The following is a 23,141-nucleotide window of genomic DNA, read 5'->3' on the forward strand; positions in this document are numbered from 1 at the left end:
TCCAACCCATAACTGTTTCAGAACACAAACATGGGTTACCAATGTAATGAACGATGTAAGGGAACTTGATCGTCTTCTTCCTGCTTAGTGTTAGCCCACAACAGTATTCTGTGTACTCAGAGAACAAAATTAGCATAGCCATGTGACCATGTGGCCAGCCTGAACATAATGCTTGCTTTCAGTGTGTACATTGCCTTCCTTCCCAGGCTCAGTAGATGAGGGAAATGACTTGTAACCGTGTAACAGAACCATGTGTCTGTTGTGCATTTTATATAAAGTCATTTTTATGTACATTATTTCATTTGATGCTCATAACAACCCTGTGAAGGTAGGCAGGGAAAATATGATCAGATTCCCTTCAGGGAGGATGAAGTTCAATTTCAGAAGGCTCAGTGACTTTGCCAGTCATCACACACCTAGTAAGAAGCAGAGACAGAACAAGAACATGAACTTTTAGGCTAAGGGCTCTTTTCTCTAAACCACATAGCCTCTGACAGTATAACCTGAAGTCCAATATTTTCACTGCTTCATCCTCATTTTCTTACTGTGGACTCAGTTATGAAACACCGGATTCTAAACTCGTCATGCCAGGTGTCTACCAGTAAAAGCTTTTGGCCACAGAACATGTATTTTTTGGAAAGTGCTGTTTCTTTGGCTCTAGACTAAAGAAACAACAGCAATATGAAAGACCCTGAAGGCAAAGGAAATTGAAGAGAAGTTAGATGTAAGGATTTAAAAGGGAATGTATTGATGGATTTTAGTGCTTTCAAGCTTTTACTTTTGTGAGAAATTTCAATGGAGAATTCAATGCAGATGAGATTTACAACTTGAGGAGGATCCTAAGTCTGGAGGAGGTTTCTCAAATTCAGCACCTCAATGTGTAATGCTCACAAATGGTGGTCTTCCAAAGCGTGGTACTAATGCTCTCCTAAGCGCTGTTTTAAGTGATATTTATGCCACAATGCAAATTGATTCCCCTTTTTGTCCATTAACAGCCTCTGGGTTTCTTTAAATGAAGTCCAGGTTAGACTTCACAGATAACAGCGTTCTGCAAAACTGTCTGGGATGCAAGACCCCAACAGACCTCAGAAGCCCCAGCTCACCATCGGGATCCTGCACACCCAGGTACTGCCTGTCGGGTTAAGTTCCTGACTTTTTGTTACCCTGCAATGTATTTCATCATACTTATAAATTCCACTGTTTTCCTCCTACATTATTTACTCTTTCGCTAAGTACATAGTTTGTCAAACATGTGACACAGTGCCACCCATAGCGGCCGCCAGGGGTGCCCCTGCCATGGGCCCCATCCTTGAGATGGCCCACACCTCTGTTGTGAAGGATACAGTACTCAACATACCCCCAGCATGACCGAAACCCTCAAGATTTACCGTTGTGATTAAACCCTTTCCCGCCCCAGAGAAACGCCTCTGGCTTTTGCTCCAGGTCCTGGAAGCAAAAGACGATGTACTGTGTTTGAACGCTGTGTGGTTTGTGTGTTGTGTCCCCACTGACCTCAGAGGCAGAAACTATTCAGGGAGTGGGAGAAAGATTGAAGGGGCAGAAGAGCTTGGATGAGGAAACACGTTAATTAATTTCTCCACTCCTTCCTTTCAGAGAGTATGAATGTATTCTTCTCTCCTAATTGAGTAGTGTTTCCCAGCAGAATGAAGTGACTGTTTTCTTCCTTCTCTTTGGGTTCCAATTTGTAGTTCCAGGGGTTGTCGTGAATTAGTGTGGTATTGGCAATAATAGGGCATGGGGGCTGAGGAATCTTCTATAAGACAAATCTTGTTACTCCTACATTTCCTTATGAATGTCAGTCTAGATGAAACTTGCTGAAGCCTGATGGCCATTCTTCACTTTGACAACTAGATGAATAGTGAACATCGGAATTACAAATATTTTTATACAAAAATACTTTAAAAGAGTTAATGAAAATCAAAAATGAAGTTAAATTTTTAGCTTTACTTAAACAATTTGATTTGGTTTTTAATTTTCATTCTTGTAATTTGTATTTAGACTTTTAAATCTTAATAAATCATTTAAAATAGTTGGATAAACGGTTGATGGGTCTCTATATTCTTGCCTCGGAATTAGGGGTGGGCCTGATGTCACCATCTCCCCTCCCCACTGTTGAAAACATACAGCACATCTGCAAGGTTAAAGTTAGAAACAAATTAACCAAAGTTTCTGTGCCCTCTTGCAGAATAACAAGGACACTGCACATAAGGAAATAACTTGCTGATAACCTCGTTCACCAAACATTGAGCAAGGCACATTAAGGGACCAGAATGACTAAGCAATTCTTAAGACCCCAGATAAACTCTTTGCTTCTCCTGCAGTTTACGCTTCTTAGTCCTTCACAGTAATTAAGGGCTTGGAGTTCTAGATTTAGACGAGACCTGGCTTTAAGTTCCCCCCAACTTTGTAGACTTGGCAAACTATTTCTCCTACCCTCACTTCCTTATCTGTAAGGTGGGGCTGATAGGGGATTTGAAGATTAAACAAAACAATTCCTGCAAGGCGCTTGGAACAAAGTCTAGCACGGTCAGCACTCAACATTAATCTCTGCTATCGACATTTACTAATATTCTAACTATTGAGGCGCAGGCTGGGCCTCTCCAGCACCCCCTCGGAGGGGCCCGCCCCTCGCTTCGCTTGCCGCTCTCCCATTGGCGGAGACACGGCAGCCCTTCCACCAATCCGCTTGGGTCGAGCTGGCGCAGGCCGAAAGGGCAGGGCCAATGGGCGCAGGGGTTGCGGTCTCCCGGATACGGGTGTAAACAGTGGAGGCTTAGCATCCCAGCTGCCGGGGGCCTCGGAGAAACCGTTGCAGACTCGAGCCCGCCGTTGCGGCCCGACTGAGAGAAACACTGCCCATGGCTCAAGGCCGGGAGCGAGACGAGTCCTCCACCACCAGCAGCCCGTCCCTGTCCGTGAGGTGCTGCGACCACCGCCCCGTGACTGACTTCGGTCCGGCGGAAACCCTTCTGACCCACATTCCCCTCCTACCTCTTCTTCCTCCCGTTCCTTAGACCTGCTGTCCTGGAAACTTCGACATCTCCTTCAGTCCCCAGCGCCTTCCTGCGAACTACCTCCGTGTGTCCTCCTCTCTCCATCCTCCATCCCCTTATTCAATGACCACATCTCCAGTCGTAACCGCCCCCCCACCCCATTTCTTCTGCTACCTCAAGCCTCGCTTGCTCACCCAGTATTGCTCTTCTCCACCCTTCATTTCCTTCTCCTCTATCTGGCTCAGTATTCCCTTCAGTGATCCGTTTTCCGCTGATCTTTCATACATACCCACGACTCGCGCACATCCCAATGACAGCACCCATCCGGTCCTTGTCTTTAGTGATTTTCCCCAAAGTTAAGGCTGTCAAGTCAATCCCTTTCTTCTAACTCCCATCCAGTAACTTTGGATTTATTTGCGTTTATCGTGGCCTTTGAAAAGCATAAAGTGTTGCACAAATTTACGATGGTATTTATTTCCTTCCACGTTCTAGAGTGTTACCCGCAGTGTATTCCATACAGCAGCCTCCACTGGTCCTGGCTGTACTCTTCAATCTCCTGAGGTTACCCACCAAACCAGTGTCCTTCACTTGCCTTCTCCACCATCTTTAAGCATATCTTTAACATTTAAATAAAAGTAGAATCTCGCCTCATCTCTCCTTCCTTCTATCATACACCCACCCCACCTTCCTTAAAAATAGGTTCTTTTTGTGTTCTAACCTTTTCATTCATGTCAACTTAATTCCTTTTATTTTCTGCATTTATTCTGTATTTTTAGATCTAAAATATGGCTACACACTCTTCATCAGTAGAAGTAGTCTTCCTATTTGTCTCACAGCCACAAAGCATGCTGTCCTATTCAAAGTTGGGGTTTTTTTAAACATTTTTTTTTCATTATAGGGATTTTATTTTTATTTATTCATTTCTGCTTTTTCTCCCCCAACCCCCCAGTACATAGTTGTACGTTTTAGTTGTGAGTCCTTCTAGTTGAGGCATGTGGGATGCCACCTCAGCATGGAGTGATGAGTGGTGCCATGTCCATGCCCAGGATCCGAACCAGGGAAACCCTGGGCCACGGCAGTGGAGCATGCAAACTTAACTGCTCGGCCACAGGGCTGGCCCCTCAAAGTTGTTTTTTAAAGTTTATTTTTAAAATCAAAACTAATTATAAAAGAATAGCCCGGGATACACCATTTTCTATTAGGATAAATCTTCTCTTTCTGCAGTTTTCACCTTTTTTCTTCCAGGTATACAAGACCCCAGAAATCCTTCTAAGACTTCCTCAGGTTTGATTAGGGGAAGTGTTTCACTGAAAAAGTTCTCTGAAGGAAATTTTAAGAACTTGAGGTCTACATTTAAACTTCTGTAGTGCATAGATTCAAACCAGTCTCACGGCCAACATATGTGTTATTTTATCTTAGGGATTTTGAGGGCAGAAAGAGGGTGAAAATGGAATAGATGTGTTTTGAAAATTTTGATGACCTTTTGTTTGCTTTGTTAAAAAAAAAAAAAAGAAAAGGTATTTGAAAGGTATTATATTGATGGTGACATATCTTTTCCCAAAGATGGGTGCAAGGATTCCCTAAGCAGAATGTTCATTTTGTCAACGACAACACCATTTGCTACCCTTGTGGGAATTTCGTAACATTTATTAACATTGAAACCAAGAAAAAGACTGTACTCCAGTGTATGAATGGAATTGTGGGCGTCGTGGCAACTAACATTCCTTATGAAGTTGTGGCTTTTTCTGACCGGAAGCTAAAACCCCTCATCTACATATACAACTTTCCTGCATTGACCAGAAGGACCAAATTAAAAGGTATCCTGCAAGACCCTTCCTCTCTCATAAGTGAAGGATTTTGTTATAAGATGTGACTAAATCTAGTTCTCATAAATGAAGGGTTTTTTAAGAGTGGTTTTTATTTTGTAGTACACATTTTTAAAGAAGGAATCAGGCTGATCATGGAGGATTTAATTAAGTGGGCTAGAGCCTTGCTAATTAAAGTGTGTTCTGCTTACCTTCAACCTTGGCATCACCTAGGAAGCTTATTATAAATGCAGAAAATTCTGCTCCCATCACAGACCTCCTGAATCGACTCTGCATTTTAACAAGATTCCCAAAGTGATTCATAGGCACATTAAATTTGACAAGCACAGGGTTAGAAGACTCTATTATAGCACTAGATGTAGTTTGAAAATTGTTCTTTTGCAGAACAGTTTTTTCTTTCCTGATGATTTATTGAAAATCCAGGTGAACTGATGTTTGTATAACTTGTAAAGAAAAGTCTTAGCCTCAATTTCCTTATCCATGAAATGGGGATAATGGTAGTATCTACTGTTAATGGCTGTGGTGATAATAAATGAAGTTATATACATATATGCCAAGTGCTCAATCAATGTTAACTACCATTTAAATTATTATTGACTCATTTGTAGAGAGAACTGACCCAGACTGGGCTGCTGCACATCTACTGGAGCCCCCGTCTCATTATTCCTCCATTTAGCACAGCATGGACAGAAAGCTCAGGAGACCTTGAGGCTGGTCATAGTTCTTTAGCCTTAGGAGGCAAATAAGTGTTTGAGTCAAGCTGGGAAAACTTACCGTGATTCGTAACATTTTATTTGTGGGAAATTTGTCTGTGTTTTCAACAGATTAAAACAACTTTTAAAATATAACCCATTCACATGTTGTGAACTGCCCATATGGAGCATAACTATCCTTCATCTTTAAAATTTCCCCGCCTTGGTTCTTTGGCTGTAACCCTGTCCAAGCAACCGAAAGTTAATTCAAAGCAATGGCCAACATTCGTGTTGAATAATGCAACTCTAAAGGCGTTAGGAATAAGTCATCCAGGGTACCTGTTGTTACCACTATTATTTAATATCAACGTAGAAGTTCTAACCAATGCAATAAAATGTGAACCTGAAAAATTATAGCTGTGGGAAAGGAGATTACGGGTAATGCAATAGTCTACTAAGACTAATAAAAGATTGCTCAGAAAGATGCTGGCTTCAAAATAAATATCTGTACAATTAGAAGATTTAAATACTTAGAAAAGACCCAAAGAAGACATATGAATGATCTAGATGAAGAAAACTGAAAAAATCACTGATTTAAAGTATTTAAATATATACAGCGACATATTCCTGGATGGAAAGTCTGGTTATTATAAATATATTTCTGATATTCCTTGCAGGAAGCAATTCATAGGTTTATCATATGTTTTAGAGAGCCAGGAGTACTTAAAGGAAGTGATTCCAAAGTTCATCTAGAAGAACAAAAAGTAGACAATGGGAATAATTTGAAAGAGAATGATGGCAAGGCAGAGGGTCCTTTTAACATTCCGGTGCTGTGGTGGTTGAGAGTGTGGTACTGATGCAGGGATCACCAGATCAGTGAAAGAGTTGAAGACTGGAGACAGACTTAGAATAGATAAAAGCTAAGTATATGGTGGAAGTCACTCCCTCCCCCACGCACACAAAATAGATGATCTGGATTATTCGAAACTAGTGTTAAGAAACTATTTGAACAAAAGTATCAAGTTGGATACTCACGTTATACTGTACATGAAAACACACAGCAGATGAAAATAAGAGATCAATATAAATAACAAACCCATTTGAAAGGTAGAAGAAACTATGGTATAATATTGAAATGATTTCAGCCTGGGGAAGAGCTTTTCACATAAAGAAAAACATTAAAAATAGAAACATTGACATATTTGATTACATACAAATTTAAAACTTAAGAATATCAAAAATACCATGAAAAATTGAAAGGCAAATCATAACTGAGAAAAATATCTGGAACAAATTTGATCAAATATTTTCAGAACATTTATGAAACAATAAGAAAAATGACAAACATTTCATTAGAACAATGGCAAAGGAACTTGCCCAAACCACAAAACTATAAATGACGAAAAACATTAAAAAATGTTCCATCTCAATATTCATTTTTAAAAGTGTAGTTCAAACCAAGATGAGATTTTTTTCTGCTTATCCAGGTCACAATTTTTTTAAAGATCATAATTGCTAGACAGAGTGCAGTGAAATTGGTAGCACTGTTTTTGCTGAAGATGGGAGTATAAATTGATACAGTCTTTCTGGGAAGTACATACTTACTATATTTGACTAACTGAAAAGCACTTCAAGAACTAGACTTCTATTTTAAGAAAATAATCAGAAATATGGCCAAAGATTTGTGTACAAAGGAGTTAAAAGTGCTGTCATAATAGCAAAAGATTTGAAACAACTTACATCTTCAGTAATATGAATATAGTTAAATAAGTTAAAACATCCCATAAAGGGGTATTATGCAAACATTAAAAATCACATTTTGAAGAATTATTAATGATAAAGTGTTCAATATAAGGCAAATTAAAAAAAACAGTAGGAGTAACACTATGTATGATCCAAGCTCCATTTTAAAAATGAATTAATAATTATAATATTTAATCCATGATTATTATAGCTATAAAAAGCAAAGCGATATTTAAAGAAAAAAGATGTATCTGTATTTTTACAAGTAAACACACAGAAGAAAATACCAGAACAAAATTTACCAAATTTGGTCGTAGGATTACACAGGATATATTTTTCTTCTTATGCTTTTTTTAGTATTTTCTTCAAAAACCATGTATTTTTTAAACTTAAAATAAATGTAAAGAAAATATAAAGTTAATAATCTTACGTTATGCAAGAAAATGTCTGTATAGCAAGGATAGAAAATCATTCCATTAAGGCCTCTATCCCACGGAAAATTACTTTTATTTTTGCACCAAATGCTCAATAAATACAAGCTGTTTTCTTTATTGATTAGACTATGCTAAATAAATTCAATAAATGACAAAGTTTAGCATTATATTATGGTTAAAGTGTGAAGGGTAAAAAAGCAGGAAACAGAGACATTAAAAATACACAGAACTAGCAATAGAGACACAAACATAGAAAGGACAGCTGTGGGAGAAGGCCAAGCTTCTACCTGTGGAACCAAGCTGAAGAGCAGCAGATGAAGGAGAGGGCAAACCAGAGGAGGCACAGGGAGGCAGAAGCAGACACTGCCTTGTCTTAGCGTCTTTGTGATGCACATTTTAAACACATTGTTGCTAAGACTTTTAAAGTCGTGTTTCATTTCTTCAGCTATAGGGACAAATGAGAATAGAACTTTTTATAGTTGTTGCAAGAACTGGAAGATATTAAGCTAAGGGCCAGACATATGGAAGTAAGCTAGAATTATTGCAACTCCCCAAAGTATTTAAAGTTGTTTGAATAAGTTTTCTAATGACAATGTTTCATAGATTCATGGAATATTTTATGGTGGTTGGGTCATCTCAAATCACACTGGGCCATACGTGGTGCAGTTCTGCATTGAAGTCTAGAGACAGTGACTAATGGTCTTAATTCACTCAAATGTCTTTTAAAAACTTAACTTTGCTCTTAGCTTTATGTTCATAGTCTTAGAAATCAGCCAGGAGATCTCTGACTCCAAGAGCTAACTGCTTTTGAATTGCATTAAAATCATTAGATAAGGGAAATAAGCCATAAGGCTATGGTTGACCGGAACACAATCATTCAGTCCTTTAATGGATTTTATGTTTTAGGCAACGTTCTCCTGGACTACACTTTACTTTCGTTCAGTTACTGTGGCACCTACCTGGCTACCTACTCCTCGCTCCCAGAATTTGAACTGGCCCTCTGGTAAGTTTCAGCATCCTGCAGAAATCTGTTCTTGAAGTTAACATTTTAATCTTGTCCTTCTGAATTTTATCAAAGGACATATACATGAAAAATCTGAAACAGGGAAAAGTGGAAGGAATCAAAGTCCTAATAACATTTAATATAGTTGCTACTTTTAGGCGTAAAATTTGGCAGGGCAAAAGCTACGTGAGAGCTAAATTAATTATAATCTTTCTCTTCTTATTAATATGTTATAATATTTCCTTTGTCAGGTAAAGAATACATTTATAAATACATGAAGTCTCATCTTTTCTTCAAATAAACGGTACCTTGGACTTGTTTGCATATTTTCCACTAATATTGAAATTAAGATGGTCTCTGTATTGGAACTCAGTTGGAAGTAATGGTTTTTAGAGACATTAGAACAATTGTACATTCAGAGAGTGGAACATTATACTGCATTTACCAGCTGTATAGGAAAGACCTGTGGATAAGACACATCTGTGGTCTTTGCTGGGTCATCTCATGTGGCCAGCAAGCTGCACTCACTCTTCCCTCCATAATATAAACTTCTTCAGGTGGAAATTAGCTTATTAAGGGGAGGTACAACATGTTCCAGGAATGATTGAGAATACTCCTTACATACCAGCATTTCTTATATAAAAATGTAATAATCTAGATTCAGAGAGCCACATCTAATTTATGCAGAGTTTCTTTCTTTCTTTCTTTTTTTTTTTTTTGCTTTTTCTCCCCCAATCCCCCCAGTACATAGTTGTATATTTTAGTTGTGGATCCCTCTAGTTGTGCAAAATTTCTTTTTTTTCTTTTTTTTATCTTTATTGAGGTATAATTGACATATAATAAACTGATCTTTTATATACAATTCGATAAGTTTTGACTTATGTATACACCCATGAAACCATCACCGTAATCAAGATAATAAAATATATCCATCATCACCAAAAGTTTCATTGTGCCCCTTAGATCCTTCCTTGTTGGCCCTTGACACACATTCCCTTACCCCTCGCTGCCTGTGCCCTGCCCCCAGGTAACCACTGATGTGCTTTCTGTCACTCTGGATTAGTTTGTGTTTTCCAAAATTTCATATACAGGGAGTCATATATTGTATACTCCTTTTATTGTCAGGCTTCTTTCTTGCAGCATAATTATTTTGAATTCTCTTATGTGGCTGTGTGTATCAGGAGTTTGTTCCTTTCTATTACATGGTATGGATATACCACAGTTTGTTTATCCACCCACCTGTTTTTGGATGTATTAGTTTGCAAGGGCTGCTGTTAACAAAGTACTGCAAAACGAGTGGCTTAAACAACAAAGATTCATTGTCTCACAGTTCTGGAGGCCGGAAGTTTGAGATCAACGTGTCAGCAGGGTTGGTTCCTCCTAAGGGCTGTGAGGGAGAAGCAGTTCCAGATCTCTCTCCTTGGCTTGTGAATAACTCTCCTCGTGTTCACTTGGTGTTCTCCTTGTATGTGTATCTGTTTCCAAATTTCCCTTTTTTACAAGAATACTAGTTATATTGGAGTAGAGCCACACTAAATGACATCATTTAACTTAGTAAAGGCCCTATTTCCAAATAAGGTCTCATTCTGAGGTACTGAGAGTTAGGACATCAACATATGAATTTTGGGGGACACAATTCAACCCATAGCAATACCTAAGGGATGAGTAGGAATCAGTCTTGTGAAGAGGAGAAGAAAAGGATTTGAAGCAGAGGAATGATGCGTGCAAAGGCCATGAGGTCAGAGAAAATATGGCAGGTTTGAAGAATCAATTAAGACATCATAATGATGGGAACAAAAGATTAGCTATGAGAGGAAGCCTGGAGGGACAGTCTGAAGCCATCTCGTGAGCAGCCTTATAAACAGATGACCATGTAGTTTATCATCCAAATCAGGAAAATTTTGAGAGTGAACGGGGATGTTATTAATAACTAATATAGAGCAATAGGCATAAACTGTCTTTGTCCTGGGCACACTGGGAAGGATCTTCATCCTATAGATAAGCCATGCTAATGGGGACATCCTTTACCCTAAAGGCCGTGGGAGGCCTTTCAAGGATTTTAAGCAGGGTCGTGACACGCTCAGATCTGCATGTAAGAAGACTCCTTCCAGCCATATCATCGAAGGTATATGGGAGGGGAAATAAGGCATGAACATCAATTAATAGGCTGTGGTGGTCCAAGTGAGAGATGACTGTGGCAAGGGCTAGAGTGGTGGGAGTAAGGATGAAAGGAAGTAGAGATATGTGGGAGGTGTTTAGGAGGCAGCTCCATAGGACTTGGTGACTGACTGAATGTTGGGTGTGGTGCTGAGAGAGAGGGACAGTCAAGGGTTATACCAAGAGTTGTGACTTGGGCAACTTGGGGACATTATGGTGCTATTCAGAAAGATAGCCAGGGCATGGGAGGAGGGAAGATGAGTTGGGACAAGCTGAGTTGAGGGTGCCTGAGATAAAAAAATGGAGAAGCCTAGTTGGAAATTGAGATATCAATTAGGATTTAGGTTCAGTTGCTGTCGCAGAAACCTAAATCACTCGAAAGAAGTGGCTTAAACAAGATGGAATTTTCTTTCTCTCACATGCGATAGTCTGGGTATGAGCAGCACATGGCTGGTATGGTGGATCCCCAGTGTCTTAGGCCAGTCTGTCACTATCTTGTTGCTCTCCCACTCCTAGGGTGTTGCCCTCATCTCTATTCTAAAGTTGGGCACCACCCATGTATTTTTGGGAGCCAGCAGGATGGGAAAAGGATAAAGGGAAGGGCACAGTCCTTTGCAGGAATGCGTAGCCTGTAAGTTGCACACATCACTGCTACTACTTAGAGCCCACTGGCCAGCTTAGTCACAGGCCACGGTGAGCTACAATGTGGGTGACCATGTGCCTGGCTGAAAACCAGAGGTTCTGTTACTCAGAGGGAGAAATGGAGAGTAGGTGTTGATGGACATAATATGCCTCTGCCACAGATTTCCAGGACTGGAGCTCAGGGGAAAGGGCTGGAGATAAACATTTGGGATTATTAAATCAGATCAGTATTCAAAGTGCTAAAAGTGGATAAGAACACCTAAAGGAGAAGCTAGGGTAGAACCTAGAGGAACACCAATAAGAGATGGAAAGAGGAAGAAGAACCTCATCAGAGACTCAGGAGGAGCAGTTAGGGAGGGTGGAGGGACACCAGGCATAGAGGTTTCCAGAATATGCTTGGGTTCCACACAAAGCAGAGCCTGAGGCAGAAGCTCACCAGCCAGTTCTTTGGCAGAGAGGAGGTGTGCAGGAAAAGGGCAGGGAGGCAGGGAAGGAGGAGAGCCAATATGAACACATAGTACTTTGCCGGCCACCACTTGGTACCAAGGGCATTTGATTGCTCTGTTTCACGGGAGACCTTCTGAGAGGGTATATGAATTACTGTGAACATGGACAGTCCTCAGGCAGTGTCAGACAGTGGGCTGGGAACGGGAGAGGAAGAGATAAGAACATCTCTACCAACTCTTGTTACCCCATCATCAATCAAAGTTTCACTGCACAGGGTGTTAACTCCCCCACACTTTCAGGCTTATTGTGACCTCCTGCATGTCATGCCCAGGGGCCATAAGGAAGCCCCTGGGCATGTGGAATGGCATGAGGTGAGGCACAGGTGGGTTGTGCCCACTTGAAGTCAGTCAAAGCCTACACAGTTAGACAGCCACTGAGTCAGCTAGGCAGAAAGGTGATCAAGAGCCCAGGAACAATGTGAGGCTGAGAGGTATGAGGTGTCCTGTAAGAGGTGTGTGACAGAGAGTCCAAGAGCGATTTCAGAAGGTAGTTTTGGTGAGCAGAGTTAATCCTGCAGAAGTAAAGTTAGACAAGGACTGAGAAGTGCCGGTAGGATTTAGGATGAAGGTGGATTTTAGTGGATCTTGGAGAGAGCTGTTGTCAATGGAATGGTGGTGACGGGATGTAGATATCCTGGGATGAGGAGAGAGCGAGAGTGAGGAAGAGGAGGCCGTGAATTTAGAAAGCTCAGTTAAGTTTGGCTCGAAGGGCAGAAGAGAGAGACATGGAATGGTGAGACTGAGGGAGGGTTTTGTAAAAGGTGTTGCAGATGAGCACTTAAGTGTTGACAGGAAGGAGTCAGGAGAGAGTCTGAAGATGCAGAAGAGAAGGAATAATAGATAGACTAACGTTCCTAAGAACGCAAGACCCGTAGGACCCAGAGCACACAAAACTGGCCTTAGGTTGGAAGAAGAATGTGCCTTCCATTGTAACAAGAAGGGAGAAGGAAAGAATGATACAGATCCCGACAGGCTGTTATGCTTGATAGCAGGAAATTGGGGGAATTCTCTGCTGATGGCCTCTATTTTCTTCATGGGAATCAAGGCTATTTATTGAGAGTAAGAAGGAGGTGGAGGGTTAGAGACATCGGGAAAATGGAGAATATTAAAAATGGCTGCTTTTGAAAATGGAAAGAGAACTGACCAGAGAAAAATGGCAGGATTGGAGGTCGTATTGAAGGTACAGTGGGGGCGATAACCACGATGTCTAATGTCACTGAACACATAGTCCTGTGATCTTCGTTCCTGCGTCTCCAGCAGCTCAACCTTTCAGTTGTATCCATCCAGGATTGATGGTTTTTCTAGGCACCTGAGGCAAAAAGTGAAAAGATCCAGGGAACCGGTGATGTCAGCAAGAGAATGATTGATGTGATGCACAGGATGTTTGTGATGGGGATGGAAGGGAGCCAAAGACAAGGCGAGCTCAATAAATATCAGTTCCAGTTTCCTAATCATAGCTCTGAATGGAGTGCTGGTTCCTTGTACGATGAGATAGCTCACATTTATTTTGTTCCCTTCACTTCATCTAGCAAAGGATTTTGCTCATGGTAGACATTCAAGATATTCATTCAAATGGGTAAATGAATTAATCCATCTTAAAGTACTAATACTATGATTTTAAAAACTCAGTAAATGATCAATTGGTATCAATGTGTATATCCAGTATAGTATATCCAGATCCATATGAAGTACTCATATGTAATATTAAGAGATTTAGATACTTACTTGTTTTTCTGCAAATGTGATGTTATATTCCATTTTCTAGATTTGGATGAGTTAAATCCACATTTAATAAGGAGGATAAAATAGCATTGGTATCATATGACAGAGTAATATTTTTAAAACAGTTATTTTGCTTTTTAGAAGGCTACAGTATAATGATAAGCATAATTATTTATAAATTTGATATTAGTCATAGATTATATAAATCGTATCATAAATTAAGTCTCAACTTATGTAAATTGTTTTCAAATAATTAGATAAATGTTCTCAAGATATGAAATTCATATGAATTACTTTTCACCAAACACAATTTTCCTCTAAGGAACTGGGAATCCAGTGTCATTTTGTGCAAGAAGTCACAACCCGGGGTGGATGTGAGCCAGATGACTTTTAACCCCATGAACTGGCACCAGCTGTGCTTGTCAAGTCCAAGTGCAGTGACCGTGTGGACCATTGAAAGAAGTAACCAGGAGTATTATCTCAAAGCAAAGTAAGAGACTTCAATACTATAAAACAACAATGTGGTGGTCTTTGTTTGCATTCATATAAGGTGATTTGATCTCTTTGATGAATTAAGTGGCTTTATTCATTCATCTTAAGTTATACCATCTTTCTACATATATCAATACTTTGGAGTGATTGTTTACATTTCAAAAGGGTGCACTATGACTTCATTTCCCAATGAGCTTCTTTTGAAATCAAGTCCTCTTAAAGCTTTTTCCAACAATGTTGAATTTTCCAAAATTTGATTTGCTCTTACTATTTCAAAACATCCCTATTATATAAAAGGGACAGTTATAAATTTTTGCTCCGATTACTTTGATTTCCAACTGGCATCTCAAAAATAGGAAACTTTTAGATATGGGAAGGTTATACCTTTAGCCACATTATCTGCAAACAAAAGGGTAGTTGCATATAGTGGAGTTATGGGAGTTACCTATTTAAATAGAACTGAGTCAAAGAGAAATTCCATGGCTAATGTCCTGGTGATAGCTGATGACAATGGTGCCTTTGTTGAAGAGAGTTCAAAGATTCAAGGTGCCCCTGAGCTGACTTTTCTCAGAATACTCCCAGAAGTCAAAGACTAAGGAGATGTTTGACGTGTACATCCTTGAAATCACAGTTTTTGAAAAATTGCCTTCTTAAGAGAAATGTAAAGCTAATAAATAAAATTTTCTAAATGGAAAGTCCTCAGAGAGGCACTTCTTTCTGCTCAGTACCCTTTATGTTTCAATTTCATTTTTATAAGAACCCATTGAATAGCCAAATCTGTCTCTAGGCAGAGTTGACAACACCGTACCTTCTCATGAAGTGGGTAATGTCTCTATCAGATCCTTGCCAGGGCGGGCAAGTAATTTATCACACCTTCCTCTCCTTTTGCTTTCCTTGAATATTCTCCTCGGTTCTGAATGTTGATTTTTTTTTCATAAGCAAATAAAGTTGGAAGCAAAGTGAGTGGATTGTCCTGGTTCAGAAAGCAAGCGGGATTTGAAAATACTTAAGCCTTACATTTGAGTAGTAGGTACTGTTTTTACATGATCATTTTTCGGAACTATTCATCATTCATAAAACATAATCAAGGAAATTTTGACTTCAGTGCATAAAGCCATGAATTCTCAAAACTCATCTTTATAGCCATATTGTGAATTAAACGTAGACATATGGTAAATTTGAAAATAAATTCTTGATACCAGATGTTGCAAAGATAGCTGAATACAACCTACATATATGTTTATTTTGGCCCATATGTTTATTTTTTATTTGAGTTGGTTGCCAACATTTAAAATTTGAGAGATTTCTTATAAATGTGCAGATTATGAGATTCTCCTAAAATTTTGGAACCAAAATTCTCATGTGTCAACAGACTTTCTTGGCTGGAACTGAGTGGTGCCTGCCACTTTTAGGAGGGAAAATACTATCCCATTTCCCAGAATTGCCACCTGGCCACACATCACCTGCCTGACCCCGTCAACATTCAAATTTACAATTCCTGCTTTAGATATTAACTTTGAAAATTTTTGAAAATCCCTGTGTATTTAATTTATAACTATGCATATGTGTCCTTTTACAATGTATATTTTAAAATATACTATTTGGTTTTTATTTGTTTGTTTTGTTTTTTATAAGTTATAACACCTTCCATCTTGCTTACCACCGATATCAGCAGTTAACATCAATAACTAGCTTCTGTTACTCTGATTATTCTGACGTCTCTTTTTTCTACAGGTCGGTAAAACTACCTATGGAAGACGGGTCATTTTTTAATGAAACAGAGATGATTTTCCCCCACTCGTTGCCCAAGGATCTTATCTATGGACCTGTGCTCCCACTGTCAGCCATTGCCGGGCTAGTAGGCGAAGAGGCAGAAACTTTCAGGGTAATTACCTGGCACCTCTTGCTGTTTATTCATTTGATTCTGATAACCATCCCGTGAGACATGCAGGATAGAGAGGATCATCCTGGTTTTTAACACAAATTAGCCCTGGAGACCACGAGAGATGAAGACTCTGGAATTTCAAGTTTGAGTGACTGGGAAGATGGTGGTACTGCTAACTGAAACAGGGAGCCGAGATATGATTTCAATTTTGGACATACTGAATTTGGGGTGCTGGGAAGGCATCCAGGCAGAGATGCCTGGTGGAAGTCGGCAAAGTGGACCTAGTGTTAGGGAGGAGAAGGCAGGGCTGGAGACCGGATGTCAGAGTCATTCCCAAAGACAGGGGTAGTGGGAGCACTGGGGAAGGAGGGTGTGATGAAAAGGACAGGTGTTAGGGAAGAGCCAGAGAGAAACTGACTCTCATGAGTTGGGAGGAGGAAGAGGAGTCTGAGGAGGAACAGTCACAGAATAGGAACAAATCCAGGAGAGAACAAGGCCGTGGAAGACAGTGGAAGAAAGTTTCAGAGGGGAGTTTGTCAACAGTTGCACTCTCATTTATTTATCAAGCTCCTTCTATGTAGCAGCCACTGTTTTAGGCAATGGGGGTCACATGGTGACCAACCAAGCATAATCCCTGCCTCTTGGAGCTTACATTCTATCAGAGAGACAGAGTAACAACACCAAAAGTAAAGGAATACGTTAAATCATTGCAAAATGTGATGATTATTCTAACAGGTGGAGGTGAGGTTGAGATTAACATCTGCTGGTCAAGGTAGCCCTCTGGGGAGATGACACTTAAGCTGAGACTTGAAGGACAAGGAGGCGTTACTCATGCTACAAGCAGGGTAAAGAGCGTTCAGCAGAGGGAACTGTGTATGCAAAGGTTCCTGGGGGAAGAAAAGAACTCAGCATGTTTGAGGAGCTGAGAAAAGACCCATATGGCTGGAGCATTGTAAATGAGGGGAAAGTGAGGTACAGGTGATGGTTTCCAGATGGGGGCAGGGAGCAGAGAGTGACACGTGCAGGGCCTTTGGGATGAAGTTAAGGAGCCTGATTCTGTTAAACCTCTGGAACGTGCGTTATGCTAAGACTTGTGCTAAAGCTCCCTGTCGAGGCTAAAGCAGGCAGAGGTTCTCAAACGTTTTGGACCACTGCAGAGAGTTAAACTATAGATGTCAAAAATAATTCAACGTGGTAACTAGTTTATTTAAAAAATCTCTGGGGAACAAGAGAAAGGTTGTATACTCTTAGTATTTCCTCTAAAGGATGACAATTATTCACTTTTTTAAATTACAGAAAATGACGATTTCCTTTTAATAGCACAGGTCTTAACCTGGGAAATACAACCACATGCAGCCACAGTGGGGCAGCAAAGTAGTAAGAACAAACAGATCAGCCACCAAGGTTTACAACTTGAAAAAATGTTTCTGTGTTTAGTATTTGATGCCTAGCACTCCACATTTTCAGCTATCTCAATTTTTTTTCTGCTGTGAATTTCCATAGGAGCCCTCACCTCTCACATTTTGTACCAACATGATGAACCCAACATAAAATATTAAAAATTCAGGCAATTATCCTGGTCATTTAAAAAGTGCTATGAAATTCCTTCTTTAAATACATAAATGTGGAATTACAATTTTTTTAAATGCTCATAATAAACAGGAAATCTTTATTCCTAGGACTTTTGTACTCAGTGCATTTTAACCTTTTTCCGAACACAGAAATTTAATATTAAACTTTGACATCTCTAAATCATACGGGGGATTTTAATAAAGCCATGTGCTTTGCATTTAAATTACAAATTTTCCCAGTATTTGCTCTTTCATCTTATAGATAAATAAGGTGAGAAAATGACTAAAGCATTGTTCAATGTCTGTACACTGAGCGAAAGCATAACCAAAACTAGATCTTGATTCTATTCCTTACTGTGAGTGGCATTTCTTGTGACCTGGGTAGCAATGGCAAAGAAATCAGTAAAGACTTGATCTATATAAGAGTCTTAGAAATTGACAAACTGTGGACTTTTACAAAATTAAATGTTCCCATTATCTTTCTTGTAGCTAACACTAGAAAGGCACATTGTAAGCCTTTAAATAGACCTTGAGTCACATTACACAACTTATTTAGGGCATTAGAAACAGTATCCAGCAGTAGCATGGAGGAAAATCAAGGGTAGATGTTATCTGGGCAGAAACTGGATCCAAGATAGTGAATTTAATCTCAAGTGTCCAGTTTCCTTTTTCCAACTACCTTTTTGTGTGTGTGAGGAAGATTGGCCCTGAGCTAACATGTTACCAATCTTCCTCTTTGTGCTTGAGGAAGATTGTTGCTGAGCTAACATCTGTGCCAATCTTCCTCTATTTTATGTGGGATGCTGCCACAGTGTGGCTAGATGAGAGGTGTGTGGATCCACACCCGTGATCCAAACTCTTGAACCCAGGGCTGCCAAAGCAGAGCATGCAGACTTAGCCTGTATGCCACTAGGCCAGCCTCTACCTTTTTTTTTTTTTAAACAAGTTGCTAAATAAGGATCTCTTTTGTAAACTCAAGTATTCTGAAACATATTCAGGTACTTAGGTTTTCTAAAACAATGCTAAGTTGGATTCAAATTTTTGATGTTTGGTCTTCAAGTGACCAAAATGTTTGATTTCTGATTTCAGAGACCTGAACAGGGAGGTGGTGTTATCAACGATTATTTTTGAACACTGTTAGCACCTTTCCTTTTACAATTCTCAGAATTTTCAATTTTGAAAATTATTGTTTCTGCTCACATAATCCATATAATATCATATTTATTTTTAAATGGCACAGAATATACTTATTGATGAAAGAAATAATAAAGAAAATATTGATGAAAGAAATTTAAAAAAGGAAGAAAGTAATAGGAAGACAGGCCCAGGTTTGTCTTAAAGTAAGAAAAGCCACATACAATACTAGTTTAACATACGAAGGCCAGAATAGCCCAGGTTTTTAAAACTCACCTTCTGTTGCAAATATACAGATTCACTCATGTTATGAGAAGATATGTGTGTTTTTTAAAGATTTTGAGCCTCTTGCCATACAAGGTAAGAGCCTGTCTTTTTGTGATTTATAGTCCAAGGTTAGATGTCATCAAGACAACCCAAGAAACTTAAATACTGGTGGTTAAATAATGATATTCAGTGAGTAACTCTTTTTTCCCTATGAGTCAAATCTCAATTAGACACCACAAAAATGTCATTAATCAGCAGCAGTTTAATCCTTTTGGGTGGTTTTGCCCCTCTCTTTGACCCACAGGGTGGCCAGATTGTTACTCAAGTATTTATTTTCTAACAATCCAAGACAATGAGGGCATGTAATAGGCCAATCATGTAATTAAAGTCAATCTATCCTTTTAAAAATTATCTTGATGAGGGCTCCTATGTATGATTTCTGCCTTAGTCATATTTCAAGGTCCAATTCAAATGTTAGGTCTTTCTCTACACTTTGTTCACTCCACCAGGAAGAACCACTTGCTTTCTTATCGATGCGCCCATACTATTTCAACTCCCCTCTCCTATAACCTACCATGTTTTCTGATTCTGATGTTTGTTGATACTACTTTTTCCCTCGATAGGTGATTATCCTATTAAGAAGAGGGATTCCTTAGGACTTGGCACAATGCCTGGTGTATAACCAACACCCAATAAACGTTTGTTGAAATATTAGTTATGCAACAAATTTATATCAGTTGGGAACCTAGTAGAAATATTTATTTTGGCAGTGTCACACTTGCTTTATGCTGAATCGACAAACCTTTCCTAAATTGAAAGAGCAGTATATCATATATTATTCAAATAATTGAGTATTTCTTAGAAAGATGCTTGCATACATCAGGGAGTCTTGAATGGAAAAATGGCTGTCCATATATTTTGCAGTATTCCCCAGCTAATTGGAACGAATTCCAACTTACCCTGCTTTATTTTTCTCCACGGCACTGTTCAACACATAATATTCTATATGTTTAACCTCTTAACTTATTTTCACCCCATTTTCCCTCACCAGGATGTAAGCCCACGAGGGTAGGGATTTTTGGTTGGTTTTGCTCACTGCTACATCCCTGCGCCTAGTGCCTGGAGTGTTCTTACTAGTGCCCGATAAAGATTTTCCAGATGAATAAATAAATAAGTGAAAGAATGAAATAAACATGGAGCTCTTAAGAAATTTAAGCATTCTGTTATTTGGCCAATAGCTTATTAAAAATATTTTCTGTTCCTATGGGTGTAAGGATGCCTAAAGAAAACAAAAACATTATGTTGTAGCTAATGCAATTCTAAATAGCAGGATAGCATAACAAAAAGCTCAAATAGTGCTAAGTGTTATGTTATAAATAAATATATAAAAGTAAGCTACTATGCTTGACTTGTTTAAATAGAAAGGAAGGTGTGCTGTATTATGGTATCCTGAATTTAGAATCTTAATCAGTGCTGTGGGGGACACATGCCCAGAATAGCTGCCACAGCTACCTTGACCTCCAGGAAGGAGGGCAGGTGGTCCTAGACTTACAAGGATCTGCTCTGTGCCGACAGAAAAGGGCAGTGGCGTCTCTCCTGCTGGACAGCAGTGTTTAAGGCTCTAAGGGGCATAACACTCTGAGGTGTTATCATCTGAGGCAGAGATCAACAAATCACCTGCTTTTGTATGGCCCCAAACTAAGAATGTTTTTGACATTTTTTAAAGGGTTATGAAAAAAATGGATGTATGACAGGGATCTATGTGGTCCACAAAACTTAAAATATTCACTAGCTGGCCTTTGCAGGAAATATTTGCCTTAGATACTTGGTCCACATTAATTTTAGTCTCAAAACCAGCTTTTCTTGTAAGTCCATCCTAAGATTTTGTGCATTTCTTTTGATTTTTCCATGGAATCAAGGTCACATAGAACATTTCATGAACCAATTTAGAGGGGCCACTGGAATCAGGCAAAGGGTCATCTCCTCACTTTCCATGAAAGCTAACTAGGCAGAGGATCTAGGCCAACCTCTCCATAGCCACTCAAGGAAAATCACATTCATGCCCCTTGAAAAACCAGTAAGGGGAAATGTTGATGAAAGTCTTCCTCAAAAAAGGGTGATTTTAGTTATATGATGACTTTCTTAGATTCAAGATACCAAAAGTCCACCAAGAAACAGTGTAGAAGTTATCACTCAAAATTTTCATGAAAATCTGTGACACTAGAACTCTGAATGTGTTGCCAAGAATGCTTTATTTCTTCCTAGTGAATTAAAATGTAGAGAGAAAAATAGAGCAAGGAAGGAGAAGTTTACTTAGCTCTTGGCAAATGGCAGGACCAATGAATGTCTGTAGGTCCGTATTCGTTTCTTCTTGGAAATTGTTTTGATGGGTGATTCTCTGGCTCTTAGGCAATGATTGTTGTCTTAACACAAGGTTTCTAATCTTTCCCTGAAGCCTAAAGACGATCTGTATCCTTTGCTTCACCCGACTACGCACTGCTGGACTCCAACAAGTGACCTGTATGTTGGCTGTGAAGAGGGTCATCTTTTAATGATTAACGGAGACACCTTGAAGGTGACTATGCTTAATAAGACAGAAGACAGACCACCAAAGGGTGAGAAACCGCTTTGCTTCATATTTCCAGAAATGTTGCCATTGGTAATGGTTTTGCACTTCAAGATGGATGTTTTGCTCCCTATTTTTCTCTTTCTTAGACACACCTTTGATGCTTCCTTCTCCTTTACCCTGTAGTTAGTTACCAAGTCCTGTGGCTATTCCTTATAGCTAGCTAATGTTTATTAAATGTTCTATGCTCCAGATATTCTGTCACTCTATAATGCAGATTTCATGGAATCCTCAAAACAACTTCAGAAGGAGAAACATTTTTATCTCCACGATATAGATGAGGAAATGGCGGCATTGAGAGATGAAGAAACATGCCCAAATTCACATAACTAGTAAACTGTGGAGCTGAGACCTGAATCCAGGCAATAAGACTTCAGAGTCCAAGTTCTTAGCTACTGGCCTGTATCCTTTCTTGTATATATGCCTGTTCTGTTTAATCAGCCAATCAAAGCTTGCTTTCCTGCCCTCCACCACTCTCAACCCCTTTCTCCATAATGACCTTCTCTTTTAAGTCCAGCTACCATCTTGAAAATTACCTTTATGTTGCTTGGTTAGAATTTCTAAGAGAATCTGATCTATTCTCCTTAGATCTAGTGTCCATTCCTGGTCCCATCAGCTCTGGCCAGGGTTAGGCCTGGGTTTCAGAAGCCAGTGTTCACCCAGTGGCAGCCAGGTGTAGATCCTTTGAGAAGGGAGCCTTGCCAGGGCAAGTGCCCCAAACCTGTCCACTGCACTCTCCAGTCCAGCTGCTCTTGTTATTTCTTACCTTGATTTTTGCAGTAATCTTAGGACTGACTTCATCGACCTCAGTCTATAGCTGACCCAAACCAGGCATCTCATCCCTGCCAGACTGCCCTCTTGCAGACCATTTTCAACATGTCACTCCAGGCCTGCTCTGCCTGGATTTCAAGGCCTCTCTAATCTGATCCTAATGCTCCATTAGTGTTATTTCCTGCACACCCCAGTATGAATTTTCTGATGGAGCCTGTCATTTCTTCCCAACATTTCGCAGACATGCCTCCCTAGCTCATTGTCTTACCACTTTGCTCTCTGATTCCTCCAGTTCCCAGCTCAGCCATCAGCTCTGACAGCAACTTCTCCCCACCTGCAGTGTCCCTCATCCGCTCCCTCTACCACTCCCTGACGCACACTTCACTGATACAACTGAGGCCATGAGGTTCGACTTTCCTCCCCTGGCCCCTCCCTTTTCCCTTTGCTCTCACCTGTACCCTCCAGGCTTGGTCCACCCTCTAATCTCACCTCTACAATGCCATCCCACAGCTCTCTAAAAAGTAAGCCTCTTTCCTGGCCTGACTTTCAGGTTCCAGCTCCCCCCACACGAGCCTTTTAGAAGTTCTCATCACTCCTGTGCTTTCTCCAAATTCTGCCTGCCGGTATCTATAGTTACCTTTGTCTGGGATGCCCTT

The 23,141-nt window shown here is 39.8% G+C and overlaps 1 protein-coding gene across 8 annotated transcripts in view; it reads left to right on the forward strand.

Moving 5' to 3' along the window:
- Positions 1–23,141, forward strand: part of CFAP43 (cilia and flagella associated protein 43) — a 128,127-nt gene that overhangs the window by 19,551 nt on the left and 85,435 nt on the right. For 4 of the 8 annotated variants that reach the window (XM_070605702.1, XM_070606086.1, XM_070605614.1 and 1 more), the window contains exons 2-7: positions 996–1,125; positions 4,578–4,831; positions 8,616–8,712; positions 14,062–14,229; positions 15,966–16,116; positions 21,544–21,703. In XM_070605702.1, coding sequence (XP_070461803.1) covers positions 1,013–1,125; positions 4,578–4,831; positions 8,616–8,712; positions 14,062–14,229; positions 15,966–16,116; positions 21,544–21,703 — 943 coding nt within the window. In that variant the 5' untranslated portion in view covers positions 996–1,012. Of the gene's footprint in view, positions 1–995; positions 1,126–1,311; positions 1,465–2,751; positions 2,974–4,577; positions 4,832–8,615; positions 8,713–14,061; positions 14,230–15,965; positions 16,117–21,543; positions 21,704–23,141 lie in introns of those variants that run through there. The other 4 variants (XM_070605847.1, XM_070605770.1, XM_070606172.1 and 1 more) reach the window with 4 other exon arrangements.

The sequence above is a fragment of the Equus przewalskii genome, chromosome 1, assembly GCF_037783145.1.
Source record: "Equus przewalskii isolate Varuska chromosome 1, EquPr2, whole genome shotgun sequence".
Classification (NCBI taxonomy): Eukaryota; Metazoa; Chordata; class Mammalia; order Perissodactyla; family Equidae; genus Equus; species Equus przewalskii.